This window comes from Lathamus discolor, chromosome 10, assembly GCF_037157495.1.
Source record: "Lathamus discolor isolate bLatDis1 chromosome 10, bLatDis1.hap1, whole genome shotgun sequence".
Taxonomy (NCBI): domain Eukaryota; kingdom Metazoa; phylum Chordata; class Aves; order Psittaciformes; family Psittacidae; genus Lathamus; species Lathamus discolor.
Window position 1 is genome coordinate 20,096,460 of NC_088893.1, and position 26,831 is coordinate 20,123,290.

Below are 26,831 nucleotides of genomic sequence, written 5' to 3' on the forward strand. Positions count from 1 at the left end.
GGAGGGAGCAGACAGGACTCAGAGCCCGCAGCACCCCAGTGCTCTGCCTGGCTGGTGGCGCGTTGTCGAGGTTGCATTCTCTTAAGATCTCTGCAGAGCTTTGTATGTTGTGTGTGCACCGGGATTAGGGGTTGTGGGACCACACGGGACCTTCCCTGCAGCGCTGCCTCCTTCCACTCCTTTAGGATGTGGAAGCTCGCAAGATCCACCAGGAGACAGCGCAAAGTGGAAGCTGGAAAAGGCTGCGATCGAGCCCCATTTGGCTGCTGCTGGGCTGGAATGCTGTAAATTTAACCCAGCATCTGAACACTGCTGCCCTTTTCCCACCCAGCCGTGCCTCCCTAGCTCACCCTCTGTGCAGCAGCACTTGCTTTTCCTTCCGACCCATTCCAGAATCCCTCTCGCAGCACACTTGCGCTCGCTGCGCTTAATGGGAAAGATCTTTAAGTGCAATGAATTCATTAAATCTCTGGAGCCTTTTTTCCCCTCCGTCACCTCTCACCCTAAGGACAGAGCTCTCCAAAGCGAGCGTGGTTTCCCTGGGCAATGTGATCCTTGCGTGTCCATCTGTCTGGAGCAATTACTGCGGCTTCCTTGGGGATTATTTTTCAGACAAAGTGTTGACATTTCCCCCCCGCTGGGCATTGGATGTGTACCTGCGGTGGTAACTTCTGAGCAGCAGCAGCAGTCTAAGGAGAGGAATGCCCTGTGGTTAATGAGGTGTTGGAAGGCTGCATGGCTAAATCTGGCCTTGCGCTTTCCAGCTTTCCTGTTTAATTAGGAACGTGGCTCTCTCCTGGTCATTCACTTTCCTCCTTGAGTGACAGCCCAGCCTTTCACAGGGAAAGCGGCCACGGTGTTTAATGTGTTGACGCTGCTGCCTACCCACATCGCGCTGTGTTGCCCAGCTTTGTGTTTGCTGTTGGAACACTGTCTGTTGCCTTTCCCAGGTGCCTGAGACATTGGTAGTTGCTGGGTCCTTCTCTTGACGTTTCTCCTCCTGCAGCTCGTTGGGGTTTTGGCAGATGTTCACTCCTTACCGGCCACTGCCTGGTTTAAATGTCAAACTTCTCAACTCTGACCCACCACAGTTAAGCAATTACAAGCTGGTGACAGCACAGGAGGTAGAGATGGGAGAGGTTCAGCCTGGTGAGGGAACCGTGTCCCTGCAGGTGTTGGATGTGGGCACACGGAAGGATGAAGTTGATCCCCCCATGGGGTGGCTTTTGTCAGATGAAGGGTCGCGGGGAGCTGTGCATCCACTCCTTGCCCTCTATTGGCCTGGAACCCCTTCCCTGAGGACCGAGAGTGAGTTTCACCTCATGGTTCAGGTGATTAAAAGTGTACATGTGGTTTGTGCTGGCAGCAGAGCTGATGAACCATTAGTTGCTCACCTTTTATAGTGGGATTGTGTGCACTTGGTATGGGTTATATTACATGTGCTTAGATGCTTAGGTTGCCCAGAGAAGCTGTGGCTGCCCCATCCCTGGCAGTGCTCAAGGCCAGGTTGGACACAGGGGCTTGGAGCAAGCTGCTCCAGTGGAAGGGGTCCCTGTCCGTGGCAGGGGTTGGGGCTGGAGGAGCTTTAAGGTCCCTTCCAGCCCAAACCAGTCTGGGATTCACTACTGATTCTGTGGAATCAGGATGAGGTAAGGAAGGTTCTTGGGAATGGGATGCAATGCACTGTTACCATCATGCAGATTGTTCCTGCTGCACCATCAGACCCTCAGCATCAGACCTTAGTCATCCCCACTGCACTCCACCCTCACCGGGACAACCTCAGGGGGCTTTGGTGCCTAAAACTGCATATGAACAGATTGTAGAAGAGACATATTTACTCAATAAATAAATACAAATAACATATGGCAGGTTCTAGCATGACATATAGCAATATGCACATTGAAAGGGAGGGTAAGATGTCCAGGGCTTGGAGCTTCTGGCTGATTCTAGTTTAGCTTAATACACCAAGGATACCATTTAACCAGGCTGGCACTCGATAACATGACTGTTGCTGCAATCCCAAATTGCTTGAAGGGCATATTAGAAGCTACATACTTAGATGATTAAATATGTTAGCACAGAGTACCCAGGGGGGATTGGCTCTAGGATGGCAGGGGACAGTAAAAGCGTGCATTCCTCTGTAACCGGGGTGTCCTTGGGGTGCCCTTGGCCACGTTTTGGGGTGCCTGCCCACAGTGGGTACATGCGTGTCCCCAGGACTCGCAGTCTGCTCACGGCATGCGCTGGCAGAGGGAAGGGGTGGTGGGTGCCGGTGGACCTTGGGAGGGTGTTGGGGCTTTTCCACCTCATCTCTGCAAAGCATCGTGCGGAGCAGAGGAGCTCTGCTCTGTCTGTTTTGGGAAAGCCTTTACCTAAAGCTCGGAGCTCTAACGTTTGGCTCTGTCATGATAGACAGAAGAGAGAGAGTGAGGGAAAAGGAGGAGGTGACAGCTGGAATTTGGGGTTCAGGGTCATCTCTGAGCCTCCAGGACAGTGCTTAGTCGGGCGAGACGGGCAGCGGGAGGAAGAGGATCGCCTTCTGGCCATAGTGAGTCCGCGGCCCCAGCTTGCTGTTCCCGTTCTTCTTCAGACCTACGAACCAGTTCTTATCCGCGTGCTTTTTGGAGACGTACGTGTTGTAATGGTTTTCTTCAATCCTTTCTAGGAACAGGCACTCCTCACCCAGCAACTGCTGAAAGAGAGCCCCGGGGAACCACAGTGAGATGGGGCGATGCTGCGGGGAGGAGGATGCGCATTCCTAGTGCAGCAATCCCAGCTTGGGAGCTCTTCTGCTGGGATGTGTCAAGACTGACCTCTGGGATCTCTGTGCCCCGGTGAATCATAGAATCATAGAATGGTTAGGGTTGGAAAGGACCTCAAGATCATCCAGTTCCAACCCCCCTGCCATGGACAGGGACACCTCTCACTAAACCATCCAACACAAGGCTTCATCCAACCTGGCCTTGAACACCGCCAGTGATGGAGCACTTTATATTCAAAGCATGGAGGTAAGTAGCCTTACTGTAGTCCCCTGGGCTACTCCTGCAGTAATCTGACCATGCTCTGGGCACTTTATTGGGCAATACCTGAGCCCGGCCCCACTCTGTAAGCTGGTCCTGGCACTGGCACCAAGCTGTGCGGTGGCAGCTGTGGGTTCAGAGCATGAGCACAGGGAACAAAACAGCTCTTTGGGGAGGCTGAGCAGCCTGTGACCAGGGTTGTGTGTCACACACTTTGCTCTAAATGGGGCTGTTCTTAAGGACCCACATTATTTTGGGTCACTCTGTGCCATACAGTTCCTAGGCGCAGGGGGGTCAGCTCCTGCCTTGCACCATCCCACTCACACTGCGATGTTGTGGATGCTGCTGCTGCCTCCAGCGCAGGGTTTGGTGCAACCAGGATGCAGAGGAAAAATGTGAGGAGGTCTTTGCTCAGTGGCTGTGGGCCATCGCCTGGGGCTGCCTGGGTGGTAAATGGTGTTATCTGGTTATTTATTTCTTTCCCCCCAAAATAAAGCCGTATGAAGAGTGTCCGTCCAGCTGCCAAAACAACAAACAGAGCCTAATTGCTGCCTGTGGTTTGCATTACTCAGAGCCTCGAGATTTCTGCAAACCTCAAGCCCTCTCCGTGTCTGGTCCCACCTAAACCTCCTACTTACCGAGCCGTAGAGCAGCCCGTTGGTGTCCATCGCCAGGTACTGCCCAGACTGGGTGCTCTTTATATACACCTCTCCCACGCTTTCCGCGCTCAGCTGGAGCTGAACTGAAAGTAGAAATAAAGCAACAACAGAAGTGAAAGGAAAATAGGAAAAGGGGGGAAAAAACCCAACAAAATGTTGTCAGAGATAACGCCCAAGCAGGGTGGTTTTGTTCCAAAGCCTGGCTTATAAAGAGTTTATAGGAAACAGTACAGCATGTAATAGAAGTGTGTCCCTGTACCCTCTCCTTCAAAGAAACCCCACAGCCATGCTTTAGGAACCAAAGACCAATTTTTTCCTTACTTTACATCAAAGGAAGAGCAGCCTTTTGGTTAGGGCTCTGGAATGGGACACAGGAGATTGGGGTTTTAATTCTGGCTCTAATTTACCAATTTCTCATGTGGTTTTGACAAGACACTTAGGGAGTGACATACACTGAAGTATTTTGAGAGCTAAACCAGGGACGGGCAGACTTCAGATGCCTGAAAACCCCTGACCCAAAGCATCCCATCCAGCAGTGTGCTGTGCGTGGCTTTGTCCGGCACATCATAGACAAAGAGTGGAGAAAGGGCTGGTCTTCATCCTAAGAAAACACCTCTCACAGGAAGCCATGAGCCGCAGCTTAGATTGTCCTAGTTTGTGGCACTGACATGACTTTGATAATGAACCGAGAGCAGAGCCTGCGCAGGCTGGGCTGGGTGATGCTGCGTTGGTTCATGCAGCCCACTGGGCACCAGCTTTCCGACCCTGGCACTGACCCTGGACCTCAACTGGGAATTCCAGGGCAAAAAAAGCTCCTTATTGGTCTTGTACCGAGGGAGGTGAGCGGGTCAGCTGCAGGCCAGGGTGTCTGGGCCATCTCCCTCCTCCACTCAGCATCCTGTACCTAACACAGCAGAGTTAACGTTTCTATTTGTGTGGCTACTTCCCAATGGAATGATCTTTAAGGTCCTTTCCAACCCAAACCATTCCATGATTCTTTGATTCTATGAGATGGAAATGGTGACACTGTCCCAAAGCCTGATTTCAAGAGAGGGGAGTGGGGGGACCCTCCAGCTGCTGATGGGGACACTCAGGTCTAGGGCCACAGAAGGAGGGAGAATGTCAGGTTCAGGAGCTCACACACAAATTCTTGTGGTTTTCCAGGTCCGTACAGATATTTTCTTCTGTGAAGTAATGGGATGAGACAGAGGAAATGGGGCTGTTTGTGGGAACAAGCGCAGGCTTCATCCTTTGAGGGTCTGCAACATCCTGGTAAGTTTTCATTTCCCAGGGCAAGCCTGAGATGCCCACACACGGCAGCAAAGTGCACAGTGAGGAGATCCTTCTGCAGGGCTGGATGCCAGCGCCTTGGGGTGAGGCACTTCTGTTCCCTTTGGAGATCCTCCCTGATTCTGGGGCTAGTGCTGGGCAAGGCAATTTACAATAACAATGTGAATTCTTGATACCTATCTGGAGCAAAACACATGGGCAGCTTGCAGAGCCCCAGCACAGGCTCTCATGCAGCCTTGCGTATTGCATCCCGGATGAGCTGCGAGTGTTCTGGTGCCTCGTTGCTCTCTGGGGTCTTCTGTCCTTGCCTTTAGCCCAGGTTTCCCATATGGCCGTGGCTTGCCTGCAGGGGCAGGACGGTGATGCTCGGAGGCAGGCACCTCTCTGCAGGGCTGCTCCGCTGGCACGCGGCCCTTCAGGAGTTTCCTCTGTAAATATTTGTCCGTTCCCGTGTCCAAGTGTACGAGATCATCCGCAGGAGGTTCCTTTCTGGCACGGGTTTCCAAACACGCAGCCCCAGGCAGGCAGCCGGCGAGGTGTGAGCGTGCCGGGGCGCAGCGGGGCCATGGGCAGCAGCGCTGCCTGCTCTTGCTGCCTGTGTGCATGGTGCAGCCTGAGAGGAAACACTCGCTCTAAGGTGGCAGGCTTGCTTTGCCAGAGGGACAAAGGCTGCCTTGGTGTCTGAGACATGTCTCAGCTCTCATCTAATGGCTTTGCAGGGCATGGTCGAAGCAAAAGTAGCCTCTATGGCTACTGTGCTGAATCCTCCACCCCAGAGCTAATGCAAAGATACCGTCGCGCTGTGTGATGGCCGTGTGCATGTAGGATATGAGGCTGCTCCTAAGCCTTTTCTTCCAGCTGCCAGCCATGCAATTAGCACTTGGGTCCCGTGCAGTCTGCCTGCCTGTGATTACACTCATGACCAGCTTCAGATTTAAGACTCCTGCAGGTGGGGAACAGCACACATACCGTGCCTGCCCGGGCTATGGGTGTGCTTGGTGTGTGTCCCGGAAGGCATGTTGGCACAAGGAGGAAATAGAGCTTGGTACAGAGCCCATCTTCCCCCGCTCCCCCCTTCCTAGCTTGTAAAATCATGGGTGCAAGGAGGAGCACCAAGAAGCCCCGTCGGGTTTGCTTACTGTGCTGGTCGCTCCGGTCCCTGGTCCCGTCCACTTTGCCGTCTGGGAGGATGCGCAGGAAGTGGCCGCCGTTGCTGCAGTACAGGAGCTTGGGCTTCTTGTAGTTCCCCGGGGGAAGGTTGAATTTCTCAGTCAGGGCGGTGAAGGTGGTGATCTCCCCTTCGGCCATCGCTCAGCCTCTCCCTGCCGCCGGGCTGCAAGAGATGTGATGGGGTTCAGCAGGGCCGGTGGCACTGAGAGCTTGGCACACACTGCGGCTCCTGCCAGGCTTTTAAAGGGATGGGAGGGAGCCCGGGGGTCCTATCTGGTACCCGGGCTGGCTCAGGGCAGGTGAATCACACGGTGGATGATGGCTCTGGCAGTGACACAGCCCCAAGGTGATGCTCCTCCAGCGTGGGAGGGGTGTGGGGTTTGTCTCCTCGCTGGGCGGCAGGCCTCTGCCCTTTCAATTTTATCATCATAAATTCTGTTTTCTTTCTGCTTTCTATTGACGTACGCACTAAAATTATACACTGAGAAAAAGAAGGCTGAAAACCACCCAGTGTCTGATTGAAAGCCGCAAGAGGCAGGAAGGGAGCCCAGGTTAATAACTCCCTCTGCTATTATAGCTTTCAAACACGATTATGACTAGGTATTGCAACACGCACTGCATGCCAGATAGCAAATATTACTTCGTATCTTGGCACCCTGCACCTCACCTGGCCAAGGCACACGCATGCTAAAGATCATAACAAGCGTTAGGTATTGTGGGAGATGACAGGGAGCAGGAGGCTTTGACTGCCTGGGCAGTAAGCAGGGATGTGCCCATACACTGATCACTTGTATAAGGAAAAAACGAACTTTGAGTCTAGATTATACCATGTTTGTGCGCCCTTGGGTCTCAATAAGGCTGGTTAAAAGGGGCAGGCAGAGCTCTGGCTGGTGCAGGGGGTGTAACTGGGCATGGGGCACTACGAGCTGCTCAGGAGCAACAGGCACTGGCTTGGGAGTGCTGCTTCCCATGGGGCTCCTGAGCTCTCCTTGGGGCCTGGGAAACACATGGAGGTTGTTCTGAAACCTCCTTTTGCAATACACTTTGTGGCCATGATCCATGTTTCAGCAGATGCTGTGCCGCAACCTGAAGGCATCATCAGACCGGTAAGAGAAAGATGCTGTGAATGCCGGAGGGCGAGAGCTGCCATTGCAGCCACAGGATCGGGATGTGCTGTGGCTGGGCACCAGAATCCCACATGTGTTCCAGGTATATTCAAATCTATCTGGTGGATTCTAGCCTAGAAACTACATTTAAAGTCTCCCATGAATATGCTGTTTTCCATATACAAATTTCCATAGTGCTTGTAGGGAAGTGGATTTATGAACAGAAAAAGACAGAGCACAGTACAAATGTAGATGTGGGAAATTATTTCGTATGTCACGTATTCCCATGGCTGTATTATGGGAAATAGAATATAGTCACTGTTGATATGTATTTATAGATTGTAAAAACGTGTCTTCACCACTGAGTTGTGCTCCTGGTGTATTAGGAGGGAGCTGGTACACAGTGTGAGTTTGCTGTGGTACCTAAGAGCGACCTGGGAGATGGGAAGGATTGCAGCTATTGGCAGCTCTCACACACGTATATACCCACATAATCCCTAAACGTGGCTGTAAACTCTTAAGTACTGAAATTTGCAGCGCAGGGAGGGGAACCCCCCCCTTCCAGTGGCTCCCCATTGCCTACAGAAGATAAAAATGTCTGCAAGCTGGGTTGTTAAAAGCTGAAACCTCGCAAATAGAGACACTGTGGTTAGGACATAGGCTCTGTGCCTTACTCCCAGATGTGTCCCCTCGGGGTCTCTGTCACAACACAAGATTTCCTAGGAAAGGAAAATGGCTGCGAAGAGAAGAGTATCCCCTGCCATCCCAGCCTCAGTTCCTTCTGGTAGCTGCTGGTTCACAACAGCTTCCCTTTCCTCCTGACTGTCAGCCCGGAGTTTGCTGCGGATGGAGGTGTTAAATCACAATAAAGCAGCTGAGCTCGCAGGCAATGCACACACACAAAGGATTACAGACTTTTCCCCACTGCCCTTTCTCCGGAGCCGTTTTGACGTTGGTTGGCAAGTCCCCCAGCGCCTACCAAGTGTTTCTTTATCAGCCCAGCGCTTCCTCAGCTATATGCTGGCTTGTGCTGGCAGCTGTTTGGGTTCTTATCTAGGTCTATAAAGTGTCCCTAGAGCGGTCCCTCCCCGTATCCGCACCTCCTCAACCCCCGCTTTTGCTCTGGAGCTATTTGCAAAGCCTGAAGGATCCATTTTCCCCCAGGGAGTCCAACCGAGTTTTGCAGCCTCCTATGCTGATGCCCTTGCTCCTGAATGGCACAAAAGCCGTGTCCATCTCAGCACTGGCGTGTTCAGACTTTGTGTGCTTGGAAGCTGTGAAGCTTCACAGATCCCCCGTCCAACACAGACAGGGTTTTTGGGAAGAGCTCTTGAGGTGGGAACACGGGTTCTCACTTCATGGGTATTTCATGATGAGGGTTGTGAAGCAACCCACAAGGGCTCACAAGCTTCGTGGCTCCTGGTGGCTTTCCAAAGCAGGTGATGGACCAGCGAAGTATAGCTTCAAGCTCCTTTTTTACCACAGTCTTCAGGCAGGTGAAATGAGGTATTTGATGTCTTGTCCTCAGACTCATTTTTCTATCAGGAGATCACACTTTTCTTGTAGTAGTTTAGTTCTTAATGCCGACTGTCTGCCAAAACTTATCTGAAAGAAAGCCTTCACACTTCCAACATGGTACACGAGGCGTTAGTGCTGGAGAGCATTAATGGAGATCAGTGGCATTGTGTCATTTCCTGGAACTAAAGCTTTCCTTGAACCTTAATCTGAGGGTAAGAGGTGCTTGGAAGTCTCCTGGGTTGATGCCGGATGGAAGCAAGAAAGAAATATCCCAAAGCTCAGATCAGGATCTCGGCCAAGCTCACACATCAGCCAGCAGAGCAAGGAGCAGGCTGGGATGCTCCCTTTGGTTACCTGAGGGTCCGTGCACTCAGGGGTGTTTATGGATAGCTTCAACAGAGCAGCTCGACTGGAAATGACTTCTTCCTTTACACATATTTCCTTTATGGTTTTTTGCTATTTTTAGGGTGGATTCAGTGCTCGCCAGCTGCTTTTGACTGCACAGGAGAAGCTGAATGAACGCTATTTTCCACTCTTATTGTCTCTCCTTGCTAAATACTGTTGCTGTTCTCATACTTTTATGACCGTGGAGTCGGTACTTTACGCATACCACCACTCATGGCCCTACTATTACACTTTTGGCAGGAACACGTTAAGTTTTTATGGGAACTAAAAAGCATGAGAGAGAGAACCTGAACCAAAGACAACATAAAGAGCCTTATTTCTTTGGGTAGAAGCCCAACAAAACGATTAAATAGCTCAAAGCCGAACAGAAAGCTCCCTCCAGGATGCTAAGCTGAGAGACACCACACTGCAGCGGTTATTTGGTGCCCCATGGAGAAAGGAAAATATTCCAAGAGGAGACTGCTGCAAGAGGGGATGGCAGCTGCTGAGTGGTTGATACCATTGGCTGCACTAGGACAGTAAGCTGGAGCCCAAGTTGAAGAGTGTTTGTCCAAGACCAGCCGCGTTCATGGCTCTCCTCCTTCCTCCCATTCCCGCAGCTTCCTGTGCTGTGCTGCCTAAGAGAAACCACCGCTAGGAATGACCGGCATCAGCACTGGAGCTGGACCCAGGGCATCTGCTCAGGGGTGGCCCTGGCTCTGGGCACAGGCGCGGGGGGCAGCCCATGGCACTGGCTCTTCTTCCTGTGCAAGGAGGTGTCAGAACCCCAAAGGTCAGAAAGAGGTTTCTGAAGCAGAAAGGACTTTAACGTTTGGGTTGAACTCCCTTCTCCACTGCAGCCAGGCCTGGCTGAGCCGTGGTGCTGGAGCAGTGCAGCGTGCGTGCTGCCGGCAGCGGTGAGGAGGGACGAGCCCGCACGGGGCCGGAAGAGCCGTGAAGTTCTGAGAAGTTTGGGATTGGTTCCAAGCTTTATCACCGCTGCTGCAGCCAAACCAGCGGCTTTGATGTGAGATCCCAAACCCCGCGAGCATCTGAGCCTGAGCATCGAGGGCCGGTTCTGCTGCCAATAACAGGCGAGCTCCGAAATAACCGCGCGCGCTGGGGGCCATGGAAAAGGAGTCAGGTCCTTCTCCCTTCCCGTCAGTGCAGGCTTCACCCCTTTGCTTGCATTCTAAAGTCAGCATTGATGGGAGTTTGGCAACTTGAAGGGGAGCTTTATCATGTCGCTAAAATGTCTCTGCCTGGTTTTCTTTCCAGACCAATGCTTCCTCTCTGCTCCTTTTTCTTTAGACTCCTCCTGACTTAGTTGAATGGATCCATTTTCTTGAGATCAGAGGCAGGAAAGTTGCATGTTCATGACAGCCCATTGCATCAGAGGCTGGTGGACCTGGTGCCTGCACCTGAGCACACTGGATCATCAGCACAGCCTCATCACAGCCTCTGATGCCCAAATGGTGCCTTGGTCCCACAGCCAGGCCCTGAAACCAGGAGGTGACCAGCTAAGGTGAGCCTGTTTTTTCCTTAAGAATAGAATACTTGGCTACTGTGTGGAGGAAACCAGAAGTATCTCACGTGCCATGGGTTAAAACAAGAGAAGGGTTTGTCTCAAATGCATTAGAATTGTCCTTGGCTTTGGATACAATCCTTTATGTGGGATTGAAGTGTTGTGCACAGCCTCTGTTAAGCACCCCCTCAGAACAAGAGTGGCTGCGTTGATGGGGAGTGCATTTAACCACAGCTGTCGATGGCTGATCAGCTGAAGATGGTGCTGGAGCCCCCAGCCAGCAACACCCAGGACTCTGCTGAGGTTTTGTCCTTACTGAGATCAGTGTCTGCTGAACCGGGCTCTGGCGAGTTCAGTGGAAACACTCCCGTTGTTTCACTTGGGAACGTGTTGTTTTCTCCATTAAAGCAGAAATCCTGTTTCTTCCAGGGCACATGGCTCAGCTGTGATCAGGCAGCATCACCTCCCGTGGGCTCTCTCCCCATTCCCACTCCTGACTGCAGCCACCTGGATAGCACGCTCACTTCCCAGGCGGTTCAACACTATGGATGGGAATGGAAAACGCTGTTTTAACAGGGAGAATATTTTTAAGGAATCCAGGCTCTGGCTTTTCTCCACCAATCACCCATTCCAAGGCATTCCTGAAGTACCCTGTGGGCTGACAGGTACCCTTTTGGGGCGATCCGAGAGCAGCCTGAACATATTGAGTGAATATCTCTTGGATAAACAGGGCTTTTATTCATCCCAAGTTTTCAGGATCCATTGCTCGGGATGGATTTCCTCACCCAGGAGAGGATTAGAGGTCACCAAGAGGTTTCCTTGTGCTCTGGTTGCTCCAGGACCGGCGGCACAGTGGCTCTGGGGTTATCATCAGCACAGGCAGCCTGCAGGGGCTGTGTTCCTCCACAGGGATGCCAGTGCAAGGCACGGCTCGAATTCCTTGGACTGCGGATCCCCTTAGAAGGTCTTAATAAGTGATTAGGCCAAGAGTACGATAAATATGTAATAGATCATTTTGTGCGTGTCAGTGGAATGCATTGGCTTGCTTCTCGTCAGTGTTTGTGGCAAGGTGATTTTATCTCAAGCAATATGATTAAATGAACGAGTTATCTGCCAGGTTTTACCCTGTGTAAGTGGAATATGTGGTAAAGTGTGACCAAAGCTGTAGGAATTAATTTAACTAATGCCTGCTGTCATCATCAGCCCAAACCATTCTATGACATGAGGTTGGTCAGGCTCGATTTGACCATTTTGTGCCATCCCAGCCCTGGTTTAGCTCCTGCCTCATCTTTCTGCAGGGCTTCAAAGCCATGTGTGATCCGTATGTGGCTTTGAGGCTGCAGCACCCCAGCTGCTGCTTCAAGCTGGGACATCCAGCGCAGCATCCCAGCAAACTGGTGGCATCCATGGGGAGATGGGAAAACCAAGTGAAGATCCACTTTCTAACTACCCTCCAGCTTCTCCCACCTCCCACCCACAGCCTTCTGCAGTCTGGTCATTAACTTAACGACAGTCCCAGCTCCAGCACTCAATCCAGCCCCAGAGCAGGAGCCTTGCCAGGAAGGTCTTGCCTCCTGTGTCCTGTCTGGGTTCAGACCAAACCCATGGACACGTACGCGAGCAGCACGGGCTGCAGCAGCAAATCCCATTGCCTCATGTGGGGGATTTAAGTGCTAACTCCCAGTGCACAGTGCAAGCCAGATGTGTGGGACCTGCTGTATGGAAAGAACACACTGGGCGGAGAATGGCAAAATCTCAGCCAAGGATGGGCAGGAGGATGAATTGGACTCAGGGGACACGTTTGCGCTTTGCAGTAGAGGCAATTGCCTGATTATCATCTTCATTTTAAGACAGTGCAGGTGGATGTTTCCACTGCAGCACACTCAGTGCAGGAGCTGCAGCTCTTCCCAGATACCAGGGCCTGAGCAAGGACCATGGGCCCTGGGTTGCATGGCCAGGGCAGAGCTGTGGCCATGACCATTTTTACAAGTGCTCTTTCCCCCTTGCAGGTTCAAGCTGAGGCAAATATAAAGCACCATCCCTCCTGTGCTCCACTGCAGTGCTGCCTCCCAGCATCTTGCTTGTGTGGACCACTGAGCTGGCTGGAAGCAGCCACTAAGGTGTGCCATGAGTGACACCATCCTCGTGGTCTCACCTCTGGCATGCAGGGAGGATGAGGACCCAGGAATGATTCACCGGGTGCAGGTACCTTGTTTTGGGTGTTTGTCACCGGGCAGAGTGTGGTTATGTGCAAGGCTGTGCACACCTCTCCTGTGCTTTGCTTCTCAGGGGAAAAGCATCTGGAGACAGTGGAAAGGGATGCTGTAACTAATCTGTTGTTGGTGGTTGAAATGTTTGGTGACGGTGTAAGAAACCCTCCTGGGCAGGGGCCACTTGGCATGCCCCAGTGTGCTGATGCAGGGGTGAAGCGGTATCTTCCCACTTGGCTCCTGCTCGGCATCCCCAGGCATGGGGGACCCCATGCACACCCTGCTCAGGACCCGGTTCCTGGCATACAGGGAGGTTAAGCTGGGTGATGAATGTCACTGCCCCCTGCCACTCACCTCCGGTGTCCAAGCAGGACACTGGGCAAGAGGCCAGACCACATGACAGGAGCACCCAGGCTGTCTGGGCGCCCACGGATGGACGGGTGAATGGGCAGATAGGTGGCTGGATGGACGGGTGGCTGGATGGACGGGTGGCTGGATGGATGGGTGGCTGGATGGATGGACTGGTGGCTGGATGGGTGGGTGGCTGAATGAATGGGTGGCTGGATGGATGGGTGGCTGGATGGACGGGTGGCTGGATGGACGGGTGGCTGGATGGACGGGTGGCTGGATGGATGGGTGGCTGAATGAATGGGTGGCTGGATGGATGGGTGGCTGGATGGACGGGTGGCTGGATGGACGGGTGGCTGGATGGACGGGTGGCTGGATGGATGGGTGGCTGGATGGACAAACAGCGATGCCAGCCGTGCTGCTCCCAGCCAGGGCAGGCTTCTCATGGCTCTGTTTTCCTGCTCTGGTTACAGGCGCTTTTCTCCCCCCTCCTCCCTCCTCTCTGTCTCTTGGAGCATTTATACACCACATGGCTGCTTGCAGCGGGAGCTGCTCTGCCCCAGGCCAGCTCTGCCCAGTAAAAGCAGTGGCTAGCTTAGATGTCACGCTCTAGCCCCAAAATTTCACTGTATGCAATGCTCCTATGCCAAGAGGCTGCTCTGATTCTCCTGTTGTACCATGTCCTGTCTGAGCCCTCTGGTCCCACCCAAGCAAAGCCTCCTGCTGATGGCCCCGTTTCGGGTACCTGCCTGGTCCCTGCCCCTCTTGGTCACCCTCTGTCAGCCGCAAGCCCTCACCAGTCTCCTGGTGCTCGGACGGGTCCGCAGTCTCAGCGTGCTGTTGGTAACCAGGCATGAGGCTCGAATTAGGAGCGAAAAGCAGGAATCCTCGCGTGGTGTCAGATGCAACACTTCCTGCAGCTGGCCCTCTGAAGGGTGGCCAAGCTCAATCAGGGCTTGGCTCAGGCTTCAAAACTGGGATTTGAGTTTGGGTTCGGGCTTTATACCATGTCCTTCCCCAAAGATGCGAAGGATGCTGGAATTGAGGGTTTCATCTCCAGGCCAAGTGAAACCCCACATCCATCCTCGTGGTTAACCATCAGTAGACATATCATCACTCAGAAATCAAACTTCCTCCAGCATAGTCTCATTCTTGGTTGTTCCAAGGAAAATCACTTGGTTTCTGGGTTCACCATAAGCTCAGCAGTGATTTTTTTTCCTATGCTGAAAATGTGCAGGGAGTTAATTCTGTTCCTTCTGAAATATTTGTGTAAGGGCTACAGAGCTTGTCTTGTGCACTTCTGAGAGAAGCTGGCTGCAGGAATTCTGTTCCTCATTCTGCTGCTCAGTATCTTATTTTAAGCGCAGTGTCTAGGAGCTGTGGATGGGAACTCCTGGTTTTTTTGTGCTTCCTGCTTTCCTGCGCACTCTGTTGCTCAATAACTGAACAGTGCGACAAAAGCTTCAGATGATAATTGTTATTAACAGGGAAATCCTACAATAAATAATCATTTTCTTATCTGCATGACTTAGGGCTGGCGAAAATGCCTTCCAGTGTCAGGCTGCAGTGCAGAGGAGCACGCAAGGAGAGCTTCGGATGAAAGATCAGAGCAAGGCGAGCTCAGAGCTGAATCTGGGTAAGTGCAGATGAGTGAGTCAGCAAAACCCCCCAGCATCATTACCTGTGGCTAAGTAGCCACTGGAATAAAGTGTCAGGAGAAGCTGTGCGTTGCCACCTCCTCTGTCTGTGGAGCCAGACAGGTCGCTGCTTTGACATTTTAGGCAGAAACCGGGGGAGTTCTTGGCTCCGGGCAGTGGGTGGCTCTGGAGGCCCATGGTCACCAACCTGCCCACTTGTCACCCTCATCTCCAGCCTAGAAAGGAGCGCAAATTTCACACCAGGGTGCACCAGAGCTTGGTAGAAGACGGAGCCCCAGTTCTGGTCCCACCTATCCCAGACAGGGCACGTGAGGCACCTGTAAAGAGCTGGGCGCCGATTCTGTCCTTGCCATGGCATCAGTGAAGAAGGCAGCGTGACCTCAGGCCGCCCGCCAGCAGGCAGGAGCACGCAGCCACTTCTGCACCGCTCCAAGGAAAACAGAGCCCTGCCTCGGACGCTGCTGTTTCCATCACAGCACCCTCAGAGGCAGGGGGATGGTTTCTGGAAGGCTTCTGCCCTTCCTCATCTCCGTAAACAACAAAGCGCCATAAAAAGCACGTTGCAGGAGCAAAGGCTGCAATTTGAAGGACCTGGTGAACCTCAGCTGCTGTAGCAGAGCACTCCAGAGCTCTTTCCATGGAGGTGACACCCACGGTGCTTATTTCCAGCTCCCGAGTGGGCAGATTACAGCCACTGGGATGGTGGTTGTTGATCCTGGTGTTTCCACGACCAGTTTAGGGGAAAGCTGTTGGGGTCAGGCTGCCCCACAGGGATGCAGCTGAGGATGTTGGTGATGACAGGAGGCAGAGATGCCCTGGATCATCTAAGTGGGGAAAAAACCCCAAACTGAACCAGAAACCTTTGGGACAGCAACTTGTGGTCCTGCAGATGTGAGCACTGCTATCCCTGCTGGTGCTGGGACATGAGGCTGCTCACAGTTCTGGAACAACCGGAGTGCCAGGAGCACTGCTGTGTATCCAGCATTCTGGATGCTCTACGCCCAGGGCTCCTGAGAGGAGCTGGAGCTGTGCCTTGGGCTTTGCTGACCAGCTCCGCTGGCAGCATCCGGCCTTTGGTGGATGTTATTGTGTGCGAGCACCATTTGGATCAGCCCTTTCCTGCCCACGTAGCTCTGTGAATAGGGGATGTGTGTGCCCTAAAACCAGCCACGTTCCAAAGGGGAATGCTGCATATACCGGGGGTGATAATGCAGTATTTAAAATGCAGCCAAGCTACAAGTGTCTCATGAATTGCATTGGAATGGAGATGCTCCATAAACAGGGAAAATATGAACATCAGCACGCAGAGACCCTGCATCAGCCAGAAGCTTTTTAGAACATGCTGCAGCGAAGGGAATGTTAAGGAAGGGGAAGGGAGGGTGTTTTACTTGTATTCTATGTCCAAGATTTGGCCTGCAAATAAAGCTCAAATATAAGGGCAGATGGAAATTCCAGTGGAAAACGTACCCCGCCGAGCAGTATTCTCTGTGTAAGATAAACACGCGCCATGAGGATGTGCAGCTGTTAGAGAATGAACGAGTGACCTCTCTGGGGAAAAACATACTCGGAGTGGGTGAAAAGCAGCTCTGGGGAGCTGCCAGGGAATGGCCGGTACACAGAGGGGACAGGCTGCTCCATCTCCAGGTTGGATGGTGCAGGGATGCAGTTGGTGCCCTGCATGGCAGGGAGATGTGCAGGAAGCAGCCAGGTGATCTGGCACTGAGAGATTGGCGTAGGTTTTAGTTTTCAGGGGATTTATGGTGTGCAGTGTCCCTTGTGTAAGCGAACAGCTTGGATCTGGAGCTCATCTGCTGATGCGCAGACTGGGATTTGTCATGGTAAAGATCTCCCCCTCCTGTCCACCCAGGCAGCGCCGGATGAGAGCAAACGGGAATAACTCACTCAGGGCTCCTGCTCTTGTGTGGCCTGAGCACGGATCAGCCAGGCTCAGGGTGTGAATCGGGGCACCCTGAGCAAGTGAGGGTGACCGTGCCCTGAAGGTTGCCTTGCAGGCTGGGCAAGCTGCCTGCAGACCCTGGGCTGGGCATGCTGGGTGGGAGCTGTGGCCCTAAGGGTGACTGTGCACCTCGCATGCGCCACTACTGAGCCACTGCCACCCTGTCAGTGCATGAGTAGAGGAGGAAGAGGAGGTCTGAGCTTGGTGAGGAAGGGCACGGGCAGCACAGGGTACCAGGAGCTTGTCCCTGAGCATCCCTGGGGATGTCTGTGGACATCGCTGGAGGAGAAGCTGCCCAGCCATAGTCTTTGGTGGCTGTGGTGGAAGCTGCTCTGGGCAGTGCTGCTGAGCTTATTGCTGCACAAATAAGGTCCCTGCATGGGTAAGTGCTGGCTGGGCTCCTCTGCAGGTGGGACAGGCCCATTCACTGACTGCAGAGATGTGGGCAGCAAAGATCTGAGGTCAAGGCTGACGCCCAGATCTCGGCTCTTGAAGCACAGATCTAAATTAAGAGCCATAAGCAAGGACAGAGCTGGTGAGCACAAAGTCATGAGTCATTTATGGACTGTGTCTAGACCGCTGTGGGCGAAGTGCAAATCCTTGGGAAGACAACTTGGACAGGACAACACCGCTCCAGAAATGAGTCTGAAGGGGACAAAAAGGGTTTGGATGTCACCCTTGTGAGTCAGTGGTGCAGAGCCTGCAAAACACTCAGTCCGGAAAGCCCTTTTATTGCCTCTTTTCCAATCTTTGTCCTCAGGGTTAGCTGTCAGGCTTGGAAATGCTGCCTAGGAGATGTCTGCTTGATCCATCCCTGAGCAGCCCCCTCGCTTTGTGTGCTTTCCCATGCACAAGGGAGCAGGTTTGGGGTGCAGGGGCAGCATGGACCCCAGTAAGGGGGTTACACACCCTGTGATGGGGTACACAGGCAGCCAGCACCACAGTAAGCGGATACACGAGGGGGTGCACCCCCTACTAAGAGGATACACGAGGGGATGCACCCCCTACTAAGGGGGTACACGAGGGGATACACACACTACTATGGGGATACACAGGCAGCAGGCGCCCCGTTAGGGGCTCTGCAGCTGCAGGGGCTGTGCGAGGCTGCAGCTCGGAGCCGCTTTGCCTGTTTGCTCCAGCCGGGAGGGTTTGCTGCTCTGCTGCCAAACCCGCAGGGGTGAGCGGAGGCAGTTTATACACCTGGGCGAGGAGGAGGAGGAGGGTAATTGCCCAGAGACCATAATTACTGCCCTGCGCTGTAAAGCCAGGCACTGGTCAGTGGAGCGGTGCCCCGTGGCCGCAGAGAGCTGCAGGCTCTCTCGCTCTGTATTGATGGATTCCTTCTATGCTCCTCAGGTTTCCAGCTTTCTGGAGCAGCCGCCTTTTCCACACCAGCAAGCAGCCCTGTGTGCAGTGTTATTTTGCTCACCAGATCACTGTAATCACTGTTTTCCCCCTCTGCTCTCCTCTCGTCTTTATCTCTCTTTCTCTGCTGGCACCACTCTGGAAGATGCAGTTTTCAGGGGTGATTTCATTCCTCTTAAAGCGCCTCTGTCTCCTCTGGGAAGAGTCAGGCCGGGGACTTGGGGTAAATCAAAGGGGAAAGGGGGCTTCTCTGAATTCGCTTTTGAGTTAGTGAAGGCCCAGAAGCATGGGTTTTGTTACCTGATTAAAACACAGGTTGGGCTTTAAGCTGGGCCATGGATGTGTGCTAAGATGCTGTGCTGGGGTTAATAGAAGAGTATTTAGCACTGGCTGTGTATTAGCTATTCTTGAAAGGAATTTGTAAATATTAACCATGGCACTCTCTGAGGGCCTGTGTCAGCTTTCATCTGCCACGTTTAGCAGCTGGGAAAACGGAGTGTCTCTGTTATGCTGCTTTCCTTAGTGTGAGAGCAAGGTTTCAGAAAGAAACGATGGGCTTGTGGCAACCAGAGCTTTGCTGCCTTTGCTACCGCTGGCTGCAGTGCATCGCTATCTCTAACCCAGGCATGCAGGTGGGCCCTGTCCCTGGGGAGGGCAGTGCCACCCCTCCGTGTTTAACACATTACAACATGTAGAGTACATGACATCAGCACGGCACTGATCCCTTCTGCAACTGCTCTGAAGGCCTCAGCATCTGCTTTTGTTCTCCAACAGCATTAAAACAACAGACGCTGGTGCTGAAAACAAGGCACAAAATGGTAACTGCCATTGCTGAGAAATAGTGAGTCGGGCACCTCTCTTGTCTCACAAATGGGGGAGAAGGGAGGATTACGGCATTCACAGGTGCCACGCAACACGAGGGGCAGAGCTTCATTGACAAAGCCATCGTCCCTCTCTTGCTGAACTGGTTTTCAACAAATTCTTCTGCAAAGAGGTTTCTATTGTGAGCGGTTTGAAAGACAAACCCAGGCAGGCCTCCAGGCCAAACGATCATCACTGATACCTGCGCTGGCAGAGAATACAGGCGGGGTTTCTGAACACACCCCACCACGCGTCACTGCCTCTGGCTTCGAGGGGGTGATGCCTCGTGCCCAGGTTCAGCTGTGATGGAGCTTTCTGGGAATCATGGAATAGTGGAATGGTTTGGGTGGAAGGGACCTTAAAGCTCCTCCAGCTCCAACCCCTGCCATGGACAGGGACCCCTGCCACTGGAGCAGCTTGCTCCAAGCCCCTGTGTCCAACCTGGCAGCTGTATTTTCAGGGGTCACGGTTCAGTTACCCTGAACTGGTATTTAAACAGCACAGGGTGAGGCTGACCCTCCACTCTGATGGGAGCTGCCTTCCCTGTGCCTCCCTGCAGCTCTTCCCTGCTCCCACGGCCTCTCGTGATGGATTGCACATGAAATGGAGCCAGGCGCCAAGAGGCAGCAGCTCTCATTTGATAATCTTATTTCCTGCTAAGCAGAAGCCAAAAACTTCGGATTTAGAAGAAGTTTCTAATAGAAATAGAACTTTCTGTGATATGCGTGTTCTCCCATGCGTTTATCTCCTCAGCCCCCTCACCTCCAGCAGTGGGCAGGGATGTGGCTCCTCCACGTCCTGCTCCACTCATGGAGCCACTTGTGCTCTGCAGCTCTTACGTCTTAGGCAGAAGCTCTTCCCTGTGACGTGCTGAGGCGCTGGCACAGGGTGCCCAGAGAAGCTGTGGCTGCCCCATCCCTGGCAGTGCTCAAGGACACAGGGGCTTGGAGCAAGCTGCTCCAGTGGAAGGGGTCCCTGCCTGTGGCAGGGGTTGGAGCTGGAGGAGCTTTAAGGTCCCTTCAACCCAAACCATTCCATGATTCTACGATGAGATTAGGAAAGGTTATCTGAGTTGTACCAGTGTGTGCCAGCGCACTGTTCTGTTAAGGGAAAAAACCCCACCCAAACCCTGGGTTATCTGGCTGTTAAAGGGGTGCTCGCAGGTGACATCGCGATTTGGGATCCGGGACATTCCGGCTGCCCTCCGGGTACATGCACCACCGCCCTTCAAAGCCTTTGCCAAGTGCTGGAAAATGGATGGGCTCTGACGCAGCACCCATGAGCAGCCTGGTCCGCAGAGCAGGGCTCGGTGGCACAGCCACGTCCCAGCAAACACTGCTCCTGTGCCCCACACAGCAAACAGCACGGGAAGAGTCTGGGCTCCCCGTCCAGAGGAAAACCACCCGGCACCCCCAGCCTGTGCCCTGCCGCGTCCGGCAAATATTTACAGACAAATAAGACTCAAAGGGCAGAGCCAGGGCTGGCCAGAGCCCGACACAGTGAGGAAGAACCAAGCCTCTGTCCCCATGGGGTGCGGAGCAGAGGTTGGGGGTTTTACTGTGCGAGAATCATCAAGGTCCTTCCTAAGTGCCGAGCTCCGTTATTGTTTCATTTCTGACTTGGCGTCAAAGGAGAAAACAAGTGTTTAAGAAGGTGCTGGATGTTCTGGTGTGGGTCTGTTGTATGAGCGCATCGTTGGAAGCACATTGAAATAAGAGACTGAAATAAACCCGCCGCAGTTATTATCCTTATGGGCCTTGTGCCTTAGCCCTAACTCCTCATTACAACTGTGCTCTGAGCTGTTAACTGTTATCCGAGCCAAGCCGAAGATGCCAAATATAAAGGCAAATTGCTGCAAGCTCTAATTGCTGGGTGAGTTCAGGTGCTGAGCCCCACACATCCCCGCTGCCCACTGATGCCGCACGTCCCTTCCAGCCTCTGCCACCTCCCCAAGCATCTTTGCTTGTTTGTGCCGTTTAGCAGAGGGGAAGAGCCTGATAAGGCAGACACAGAGCAGACAGGTCCCTGCCACCAATCACCCCTGTGCTGAGGGACGGGGGTCCTGAGCACCGCAGGGCTTCGCCTTGAAAAGCAGTGTGCAGGAGCCATGCAGCTGATGGGGAATAAAGTGGAAGGAGCCGTAGCCAGCTGCATGATGAGCTGCTTGGTTGGGAGGAAGATCAAGGTCTCAGGAGTGGGAGGAAGGCCAAAGTCATTTGGGGAGCTTGGGAGGGAAAGTCTATCCCCTGGGCTGGGGTGGAGCTGGGAAGGAAAGTTTATCCAAAGGGCTTGCAAAGCTCTGGGTCTGCCTGGAGACCTCGGTGGGCCTGAACTCTCCCCAGCCCTAATCCAAAGTGCGTGTTCCTGCGCATCCTGAGGGCTTGGAGCAGCCGGAGGAAGCGGGGCCCGACCCAGCAGTGCAGGGAGAACAATTGGACATTGTGCTGCCTTATCACCACTGAGCCCAGTCCTGCCCTTAGGAACCCATTAAACTTTAGACCCCTGTTTGTGCAGATCTTCCCGTACATCTCACGCTCTCCAAGGCGATCGCTGTAGGGCTGAGGTGGCCAGGGCTCCCCACTACTGCTGCCAGCACCACCCAGTGCACTGGGTCCAGGAGCTAGTGGGGTGATGCTGGGGTGCTCGGGAGCAGGGAGCAAACCCTGCAGTGGGGTGGTGAGGTGATGTCTCACCGGCACGGCCGTGGCAGCCATCCCGAGGGATGCTGATGCGGCTGGTGGGGTGAGCCGGGGGGGACTGGTACCTCTGAGCAGTGGGAGGGACCCTGAGGCACCTCCAGTGTGCCACCCACATGGCAGCTACAAGCAATGCTCAGCCTCTGAAGCCCATGGGCAAGGCATGGGGCACATGCCCAAAGTGGGGTGCTGAACCGGGGCGTTGCTGATGTCCGGCCAGGAAACCAGCCAGGTCACACAAAATTAACCTGAACTCGCTTTGCTTCCACCCTGCCTTGTCCAACCACTGCTCTTACCCATTTTCTTCTTACCTCCCCACCAGCGTTTCCCAGCTTGGATCCTGACCCTTCCCTGCTGGCTTGGACACCCCTGAGACCACCCAGCCCAAACGCTGTCCCTGCATCCCCAGAACAGCCAGGGAGCCGTGGCTGCAGGAGGAGGAGGAGAAGGAAGAGGCGATGCCCAGCACTCGGGCAGGAAAAGGTCAGGGGGAGCAGAGGTTGGCTGCGCGCTATCGCTTCTCATGAGATCTGAACTTACAAAATCGCATGCAAGTCAAAAGATACGATTCAGGAGGAGCAGGGTGTCTGGCTGGAGCGGGCCCAAGGAAGTGGTTTTGGTTTTTAAATAAATATATATATTGCATCAAAAATGAACCATTTTGCATCAGAAATGAACCGTTTCATAGCGCTGTGTCACTTCAACAGATTCCCTGTTTTTTTTAATGTGTTTTGCCGTTTAAAATGTATTTTATATTTCAATTCTCATCCTGATCCAGGTTTCTTGGGTTAATTTGCAGTAATTCTGAGGTCACAATTTGAACGGATGTTTGGTTCCGGGTTCCCTCCTCTCTCAGGGGGCTGCAGCCTCTTGCGGGGTTCGGGGGGGCTGAACCCATGCCTCTTCCCCGTCCGTCCCCCTCCCCAGCCCACCCCGGTCCCCGCGGGGGTACCGGCAGCTCCCCCCTTTCCGTCCCCGGCACCTACCGCCGGCTCCGCGTCCTCCCGGCTGCGGCTCCGCTGTGTCGGGCGAGGGGAGAAGAGGGATCAAACCGATCAACCCCCGGCGCTGATGGTGGCGATGGTGATGATGGTGATGATGCAGAGCTGCCTCCCCGCGGCGGGACCGATGGGGAAGGGGGGGGCTGTGGCTGCCGGGGGGCGGGCGGGGGAGCTCGATCGCATCCACCTGCCCGTCGGGAGCTCTGGGCAGGCGCCGGGGCGGGCGCTGGGGCTGGGGCTGAGCCTCGCATCGCTGGGGAAACCCAAGCCCGGAGCGCAGGATGGAGGAGCGCCGCTCGCTGCTCCCACATCCCCAGCGCTCCGCTCCGGGGCTGATGTGCTGGTGCGGTTATCGCAGTGGGGAAGGCAATAACACCCCCCCCACCAGCTCCTGGGATGGGGCCGGCGGTCTGTGCTCTGCCCGGGGAGCCGCAGGGCTGCGCCGGGCACGGACACCGGTACCGCGCCTCGGGCTGCCAGAGCTTGGCCTTAAAAGCCGAAAAGCTCCGGAGAGCGCTGTCAGCTTGAGAGAATGCAGCCCCCGAGGACTGCGCTGGCTGGGTCTGTGCCGCGGCCGGACACGGGGCACCGGCGGGTTTGGGTGCCAGCGGCGGGGTGTGGGTTCAGGCTCTGTGTCTGGGGTGCCAGCAGCAGGTTTGGGGTGCAGGCTGCGGGCTGCTGCGTGTGAGCTGGCTGCAGTGTTACTGAAGCGAGAGCGATGACTTCACCGCTTGGCCATTCTCCACCAGGGCTTTGATGTGGTGTTTAAGCTGCGTTATCTAAGGCTCGCTTAGAATGGGCTTTTAGTCCCGGCTCACATGGAGCCTGTGTATTTGGGCAGGCTGGGCTGGAAGCCTGCCGAGCCCAGCATTCTGATTGAAACACGTTCTGGCTGACTGCACTTAACAGCAGCCGGTGGGGATGGCTCCTAATGCACCCAGCAGCGCAGGTGGGCTCTGGGCCTCCCTGGCATCACTGTTATTCCTGTTCTGGTTTAGTTTGAACAAGCCCACCCAAGATTTCCTCCAGCTATTTCAGGCACATGTTGAAAATAGAAAGAAAAAAACAAGACAGATCCAGCCAAACATTTCTGTGTCTCAAAAAAAGAGTGGCCCTGGCTTTGGCTTGGCCTTTCCTGGATGGCAGGCACGGGGTTGTTAGGATATGAGGAATATTGGGAAACGCTGCTCCACTTCCTCATGCCAGGGAGCATCCCCTTGTTTTGGAGCTGTGGGCGACTGCCCCAGCCCCCCTGCCCCTGCCTGCTCCTGTTGTGGTTGGCATTTGGCAGCTCGGAGGCCGTGCGGGGCACCGGGCGCCGCTGCCGGCGTCCTGCCAACCACTGCGCTGTGTCCCCGTCTGCTCCGTCCTGCAGGCAGCGAGCGGGGATGGAGCCAGCGGCCGGCAGCGCCGCAGGGACACGGAGCAAACCCCAGCCCTGGGGTGCGCTCCTGCACTGCTCGCAGCCAGCCCCGCTCCCCCTGCCCGCACAGCAGGCACCCAGGCTGCTTCCCAGCCCTTGGGATGGCTGCTGGTGGCTGGTCCCTGCTGCTGCCCGGGGTGAGGAACCTCCCCAGCTCCCTGCCGCAAACATCCGCAGGCCTCCTCGGCCACTACTTCCATAAATCACACACACTTCTTGGGGTTGTTTGGAAACCTGGCACCCAGCCGTATGCAGGCAGTGTCCGTGCAGGCAGCTGAGCCCCAGCACACGCTGCCCCAGCGGCTCCTCTTCCCCCTGAACCCACAGTCACACAGCGGAGACGACTTAGGCAAATCCTGCTGTTAGTTTAAAATGAGACCCAGGAGATCTTCAGGTCCCAAAGCTTTGGTTGCATTCCTTTTGGGATTGCCGAAACGGCTCAGCAAATGCCACTCAGCCAGGACAAGCTGGGAACAGCCCTGAAATGAAAAGTCCCCCCTCCTGCTTCCCTGCCAGCTCCCTGCCTGTGAGCCTGGAGAGAGGAAAAGGAAACCCCACTTGTTCCCCCAGAGATGCACAACCAAACTTGGCCGGGAGCTCAGGAACCAGGACGGCGCGAGGCAGATCCTATGGGAAGGGGTTGCAAAGCCCCCACGAGGCTGCCAGGATGCCCTGCCCGGGGCACTGGGAATGCTGGAAGAGGCACTCACCTGCTGGGATGCAGGGGCTGGTGGTGGCAGCAGCACTGGAGGGGCAAAGGGTGGACACGGTGCCGGTGGACAGGCAGCTCCCGTTCCTGCTCCTGCACCACTCACGGGTGCTCCGGAGCCAGGGAGGGTTCCTCAGATGGGCGCAGGCATCGGGGCTGAGCTGGACCCTGGCTGGGAGCTGTCATCAGATGGCGGGCACCGCAGGCACCGCGGGCCACACGCTGCTCTGCACCCACATAGGACAAGGAAGTATGGATAATCCTTCGCCTAGCTATTTTTTTCCTCTCATGTGATCTTGTTTTTGGACTGCTATTTCGGGGCTGGACTCCAGCCCAGGTGAAAGACAGGGATTTAATCCAGCCTGCCTCCCCCATTGCCCGGAGGGCCTCCCAGCACCTCAGCCTGCCTAGAGGATGGGGTTAAACCCTGCTGCAGCTCACGTTCCCCGTGTGCTTCCCAGCCCTTTCCCTCTCCTGCTGCAAAGCCCTCTCTGTCCCTGGGCTGCTTCTGTGCAGTCAGGGGATGACGGCAAACAGGCTGTGGTGTGCATGGTGTGTCCCGCTGCCCTGTGCCCCAGGCCTCTTCGTGTGCACAGTTGCAGAGTTGGAGTCTCCCAGCACCATTTGCCCTCTTTCTTCCAGTTTCTCCCCTAGGAACAGCCTGGCAGGAAGCTGTTGGGAGATAAATGAATTAAAAATATGCTCACAGCGTGCAGCAGCTTGACACGAACTGTAGCAAGGCCTGGTCCCATGCTCCCCAGTTAGGTCTTTCAGCTCTGGGATGTCCAAGACAAGGGGGATGTGGAGCTGTTCAATGAGCCCAGAGAAGGCCATGGAGCTGCTGCAAGGGTTGGAGCAGCTCTGCTCTGGAGCCAGGCTGAGGGAGCTGGGCTGGGGCAGCCTGGAGAAGAGAAGGCTCCTGAAAGGGAGACCTGAGAGCAGCTCCAGTGCCTGAAGGGGCTGCAGGGAACCTGGAGAGGGGCTTGGGACAAGGGCCTGTAGGGACGGGACAAGGGGAACGGCTTGAACCTGACAGCTTTCCTTTCGCACTCGGCAGTCGCGGGTGCTGTTGATGACAACGCGTAACTGAAAGCTCCGAGGATGCCGCCTGTCCCCTTTGGAGCAACAGCTGCGTGCGGGCTGCGGGGGGGGGCGGATGTGGGGGGTGTGTGTTAATGAGTGACGTAATTGGGGCTTTAATTAAGGCAAGGCTGGACGGGATGAGCGGAGAAATTCCTGCAGGAGAGGGAGGCTCCGAGGAGCACCGGGGCCGCCAGGGGGCGCCGCAGGGCCGCATCTGGGCACAGCTGGATGCGGGGGGGCGACGGGGGACGCGGCGCGTCTGGAAGCGGTGGCACAGAATGGGGGAAACAGCTGGATCTGGGGCACATTTGGGGCCCTGGCACAGCTGGGGCGGCTGTGGCACATCTGGCAGCTGAGGCCCTTGCAGGTGAGGACACTCGCGGGGGCAGCAGCCACAGCTGGAGCACATCTGGGGGCAGCAGAGCTGGCAGCTATGGCCCAGCTGGCGGCAGGTCCTGCTGGCCCTGTGCACATCTGGGGCTGCACCCTGGTCACCTGCACTGGTCCCGAAAGCTGCTGCAGCGGCTCCGGGTGTGGGTTCGTCCCTTGGCGCCCTGCGGGTGGTGCCAGGGCTCTGCTCCTGCAGGTCGTGGCAGAGGTAATGAGGAAGGAACTGGAGACAGGCAGGAAGACTGTTTCTCATTAAGATGGTCCCATTCACCCTGATTCCTGTCAAATCCGGTCACTCTCCCAGGCAGACACGCAGTAGAGTAATTCTGTTTGCCTTCTCGGTGCTGTTGCCCGTTGCTCTCAGTCCTGGCTCATTCACCAGGATCCCTTTGGTCTTTCCCATCACCGTTGCCCAGGAGGGAGCACCCTCTCCTGAAGAATGACTCCCGTCCTTTGCC

The 26,831-nt window shown here is 54.8% G+C and overlaps 1 protein-coding gene and 1 long non-coding RNA gene across 6 annotated transcripts in view; one reads left to right on the plus strand and one right to left on the minus strand.

Annotated features, from left to right (window-relative positions):
- The window catches only part of LOC136019822 (uncharacterized), a 32,138-nt gene extending 9,715 nt beyond the window's left edge, over positions 1 to 22,423 (plus strand). For 2 of the 3 annotated variants that reach the window (XR_010615073.1, XR_010615074.1), the window contains exons 3-12: positions 2,666 to 3,008; positions 3,593 to 3,694; positions 4,844 to 4,951; positions 7,211 to 7,348; positions 9,230 to 10,241; positions 10,426 to 10,672; positions 11,102 to 11,337; positions 12,682 to 12,877; positions 14,763 to 14,866; positions 22,090 to 22,423. This is a non-coding gene — a long non-coding RNA (uncharacterized LOC136019822). Of the gene's footprint in view, positions 1 to 2,665; positions 3,009 to 3,592; positions 3,695 to 4,843; positions 4,952 to 7,210; positions 7,349 to 9,229; positions 10,242 to 10,425; positions 10,673 to 11,101; positions 11,338 to 12,681; positions 12,878 to 14,762; positions 14,867 to 15,102; positions 15,635 to 22,089 lie in introns of those variants that run through there. The other variant, XR_010615075.1, reaches the window with a different exon arrangement.
- On the minus strand, positions 1,818 to 25,131 carry FGF1 (fibroblast growth factor 1). 3 transcript variants are annotated; one of them, XM_065690390.1, is made up of 4 exons: positions 24,902 to 25,131; positions 6,109 to 6,302; positions 3,659 to 3,762; positions 1,818 to 2,692 (listed from the first exon to the last, which is right to left on the minus strand). In XM_065690390.1, the coding sequence occupies exons 2-4, from the start codon at positions 6,275 to 6,277 to the stop codon at positions 2,498 to 2,500; spliced, it is 468 nt and encodes a 155-aa protein (XP_065546462.1). In that variant the 5' UTR covers positions 6,278 to 6,302; positions 24,902 to 25,131; the 3' UTR covers positions 1,818 to 2,497. The 3 variants fall into 3 exon arrangements, with proteins under 3 accessions (XP_065546462.1, XP_065546463.1, XP_065546460.1); XM_065690391.1 differs by lacking the exon at positions 24,902 to 25,131 and adding an exon at positions 22,754 to 23,018 and having other exon boundaries at positions 1,818 to 2,689; XM_065690388.1 differs by lacking the exon at positions 24,902 to 25,131 and adding an exon at positions 22,754 to 23,015.
- Positions 25,132 to 26,831: the final 1,700 nt, after the last annotated feature.